Source organism: Triticum dicoccoides, chromosome 1B, assembly GCF_002162155.2.
Source record: "Triticum dicoccoides isolate Atlit2015 ecotype Zavitan chromosome 1B, WEW_v2.0, whole genome shotgun sequence".
Lineage (NCBI taxonomy): Eukaryota > Viridiplantae > Streptophyta > Magnoliopsida > Poales > Poaceae > Triticum > Triticum dicoccoides.
The window spans coordinates 645,827,918-645,832,206 of record NC_041381.1 but is presented as its reverse complement, the minus strand read 5'-3'; the positions used below and the strand labels follow the sequence as shown (position 1 = coordinate 645,832,206).

Sequence of the window (4,289 nt, the reverse complement as noted above, 5' to 3'; positions counted from 1 at the left end):
TTTAGGTGCGGGCCCGACCTGTCATAAACATGTTTAAATTTTAAGCAACGGTCATTTGGAGTTTTCTGAAACAGTCGACCGCCCATTCGGTAGTTATCTGAGAAAAATTAAAAAGCGGTAGTTTTTTGAAACCTTAACCTGTAAAGTAGTAGTTTTATGCTATTTACTCCACCAGCTGGGAGCTGACTAGGTTAAGTTGTCGTCCTAGCTAGCCCGTTCTAACAGCACAGAGGCTATGCACCACGGCCGCCCGTCCTCACGGCGAATTTCTCGCTTGCCATCCAACACAGCATTCAGCTAGTAATCGTTCACCAAGACAAGGCAGGGAAATAAAATATCCATGCTTCCTTTTCTGCAACTGATGATTGGTTATAGAACCATCTCAATATTGGCTTCAGTTGATTGTCAGGGTTTGTTATACCTTTTGAGGTCGTCATGAGAAATTCACTATGTACCACCAGCTTAACACAAACAAAGAACGTCTCAACAGAACTTTGCTTCAACTAACGCCCACTGCTTTATACAAACCAGGCTCATACGTCGTTAACCCCAAACCAAACATTTACAGGCAATAGAGCAACAAGTAGCACCTAGAATATCTTTGGCTTTGCATAGCAGACCGTTCACCTACACTGAAGTCCGAATGAAGATACTACTTTACATATCGCAAGCATACAGAAATAGTGCACTAAAAGCAATCACCAAAATGAGCCAAACCTCTTGGGGCTTCAACCAGGGACCCAGAGAGCCAAGGAGGTTCTGTTGCAGTTGCCGGAGTTCCACTTGAAACTCGTCGAGTTCCAGTTGCCGGTTGAGTCCCACTTGATGCTCATCGTCACATTGGTCCTTCTCATGGCCTGCCTTCTCACCGCAATCACAGAATAGATTGGCACCGGAAAAGCCAGGCTCTATGTACTCGATTTTATGGCCTGGTCCCTCGCGACGTTCAAATACTGGTTTCCGTCTCTTTTGGTGGCAGGCATCTGCAAGGGTCGTTGCTCCATCCACTGTTGTTCCTCCCGCCATCATTGATTGTGGCACAATTCGCAAGACGCTGAAAAATATGGAGAAGGGTAAAAATTATAGGTAATGATTCATTTTGACAATCAAAGTACATGATTTTTTTTTATTTTGTATAATACTTCTTTAAAGCTTTAAGGGTGGTATTGATTTTTCTCTTCATGGCTTTAGTAGAGGTTGATGCATCACTTCGCGGCTTGCACAGTAGCCAGTTGAAATCTTCCAAAGCTCTAGGAAAACAACACACCGTAGTCACAAATAGAGCCAAGTCAATTCAACATAGAATTGCACAAGCATATATCCTCGTGTATATACCGTGAGCAAACATCCACAGCTTCGGTGGCAGCTTTAGCTTCGCCTTCACCAACAGAGGAAGCGTATTCTACCACCTGCATCAAGTTTTTTTTAGTGATTCAGGTAAGCCGATTGTTCATAATTCGGAACCGAGAAAACAAATTATGGGAAAATAGATGCTGTATCAACAGTTGTGTGCATTGTTTGAAGGGAATGGATTCAAAACTTGAGGAAGCAAAGATTGATGCTATTAAGGAAGAAACAACACAAGGCAAAGTTGAGGACAAAACAACATGATGCACTCATAACGTGAAACTCTGGACACTAGAACAGAACTTACTACTGGAATGATCAAACGTAGAGATGACGCTGGACAGACTAGTGAGCTACAATCGATGTAAATTGACGTTTCATGTTCCAAGCATTGACCTGCAATGGACCATAAAGATGTGAATCTAATAAGAAATATGCATCACACTGTGTCAACAAAAGCCTCTGGTTATCACAGTTAATTTGCAAGATCATAGACCGGCAGCAACAGATAATAACACTAACAAAACCCAGTGGATTGTAAATGCTTAACATGTCCACCACCAAAGTTACAGATCACAAAAACTTAAGGTGGAGACCGCACATAATTTTCAAAGATATTATACTTGACTTGAACAATTTTTTATGGTCATAAAACAGAGTAAACTGAGCAGATATTTGCGTATGATGTTCAGGAAATTAATTATACTTAAAGACGCTAAACATGCACTTGGTAAATGTTGGATGCATATGCGCACTTGCACATGTGCTATATTAACAGAAGTTAATAGAAAGCTATGCCCCAAGAAGTGGACTAATTCGTTACCAAGTTCCCTAAGCCAGTCTCGAGTCCACAGAAATTCCTCAATACATTTCTCCACATCCATCCTGACAATAAGCATCAAATAGCAGCAGAAGTAGAAATCAATAACTTGTCATGCAAATAAGAATAAGACTGGAACAGGTAAAGATAGCAAAATATGCATTACCATGTAAAGCCCTTGTACCCTTTGTTGGTTATATCTACGCCTGCAATAATTTGGATAAAGAAACAGTTAAGAACAAAATATCAGGAAGGAAACTGTATAATTTCTGAAAGGGTTCAATTTTCGATTCAATGGGGGAGGTCCCAGCCTGAATTCCGTGTTATTATTTCCTATCCAGATATAACTTCTCATGAGTGAATTCGAATTATCATATTACTTCTAATGAGTGAATTCAATGTGAATAACTTCTGATGAGTGAATTTAAATTATCACAAATGATTCCCTGTTATTGTTTTCCTTTCTTTTTTCTAAGAGACTCGTGCTGTTTTTTCTGTTTGGTTGAAGAAATAAAATGAGGTGGTTCACCATCACCTAAATTTTTATAATGAAGCAAAGTACTCACGATTCAGCTTTGGCTGTGCCTTCATGACGGTAAATTTTGTCTAACTACGAGAGTGATCGGCCTTTATAGATGAGTCCATACTCCATACTTGATTACTTGTACATTTTTTTAGCATGGGCGGTAGCCTAACGCATGCTTCTAATGCATCAACGTCTATGAATCAACACATATGTACCCTACCTAATGTTCAAAGTTGATGAACAACTAAATGGTGTCAGCATTTTCAATGTGAATACTGCCAAAATACATTGGGAGGATCTATCACCTGGGGTCATGTTGAGGTACTTGGGGAAGGAGCATGGACGGTACATTGGGAGGAGGTCGATGTCGCCAGCAGAAAACGGGGCTATTGCTTGCACAACCGCATGTTTCATGTCAACTGTGATGACCCAGGCCTTGTCGTCTTCATCATTCACCTTGGACATGACGTAAAGAAGATCATCATTGCAGATGCTGAGGGTGGGGGTGTAGAAAATCAGTTTCTTCAGGTGTAACTTTTCTGTCTCGTCGTCCCCCAGCTCCGGCAGTAAAGCAGAATAACTTTGGTCAAGGGAGATGTCGGCAACATCAACCGTGAATCCCCGGAGCCAATCTCCCGAAGAAAGATTCCTGTTCCATATGGTGGCTTTCCAACTTTTATCTCTGCCACAGCAGGGCTTGCAACTGGAAGGGTCATGGTATTCTACGTCGACAAACTTGATCAAATCATCACAGCAGGCCACATCACGAAAATATTGAGGAGCGTCAGATCCTCCTAGCTCGTCGTCGTCGTCTGATAGTTGGGAGCAAGGCGGCCTTGACACAGGAAACGGGATGTATTCGATCGTAGGATGTTCATCGAACGGTCTGCGAAGTAGAAGAATACCACGCAAGAGATCAACCCAGCCCAGTGAGCGTCCAATCCTGATCTGCCTGCAGGCATCATGCCGACTAAAATATCTCTCATTAGACTCTGATATAGCCATCAACCCAACCTTCTTACTCCATGCCTGTGTCTGGGACGAGAAGACATGGACATCAAACATATGATCACCCATGGTCCTGTTCCACCGTAGGAAGGCCACGACATAGTGCTCGCCCCAGGGCAAGAGGCCGAATTGCGGCCGGGCTTCGTATGCTGGAATATCGGGTTCCGGGAGCAGGTGCAGTGCTGGCTCCCCGGGGCCGGCTCTGTAGACGAAGTGGTGGGTGGACTCCGGGAAGGGGCCGTCAGGGGCGTTGAAGGTCACGTCGAAGAGAAGGAACGCTGCCTCCGCACAGACGACGTGGGCGCCGATGAAGCCGGGCTCGGGATCGTCGTGGGCGAAGTCGTCCGGGTCTGAAACTTTGAGGCCGGGGCAGTGGACGGAGAAGTAGGAGACGCCCGGCGGGTCGACGAGCCAGAAGGACGCCACGACGGGCTGGTCGTCCCTCGTCCTGGACACGACGGTGGTTGCGTTGTGGAGCTCGGAGATACGCGCCGACGGGTGGAGCAAGACCCAGTCGCGGCGTGGGGAGGCTGGGGCGGTGGCGTAGGGGTCCATCAGGCTGATGGGGTCGGTGGGGAGTGCCGCCAT

At 44.9% G+C, this 4,289-nt stretch overlaps 1 protein-coding gene across 1 annotated transcript; it reads right to left on the bottom strand.

Annotated features, from left to right (window-relative positions):
• Positions 1–542: 542 nt before the first annotated feature.
• On the bottom strand, positions 543–4,289 carry LOC119350775. The gene is made up of 7 exons (XM_037618441.1): positions 2,999–4,289; positions 2,334–2,373; positions 2,171–2,232; positions 1,655–1,743; positions 1,336–1,409; positions 1,143–1,250; positions 543–1,054 (listed from the first exon to the last, which is right to left on the bottom strand). Exons 1-7 carry the CDS (start codon positions 4,287–4,289, stop codon positions 658–660), a joined length of 2,061 nt encoding a protein of 686 aa, XP_037474338.1. The 3' UTR covers positions 543–657.

Excerpts from the sequence above, each read along its gene's own strand:
- LOC119350775 (XM_037618441.1), bottom strand. The coding sequence starts at position 4,289 with ATGGCGGCACTCCCCACCGACCCCATCAGCCTGATGGACCCCTACGCC. Across the intron at positions 2,233-2,333 it reads GGGTACAAGGGCTTTACATG|GATGGATGTGGAGAAATGTA; the intron begins GTAATGCATATT and ends GCTTATTGTCAG. Across the intron at positions 1,055-1,142 it reads ACCCTTAAAGCTTTAAAGAA|CGTCTTGCGAATTGTGCCAC; the intron begins GTATTATACAAA and ends CATATTTTTCAG.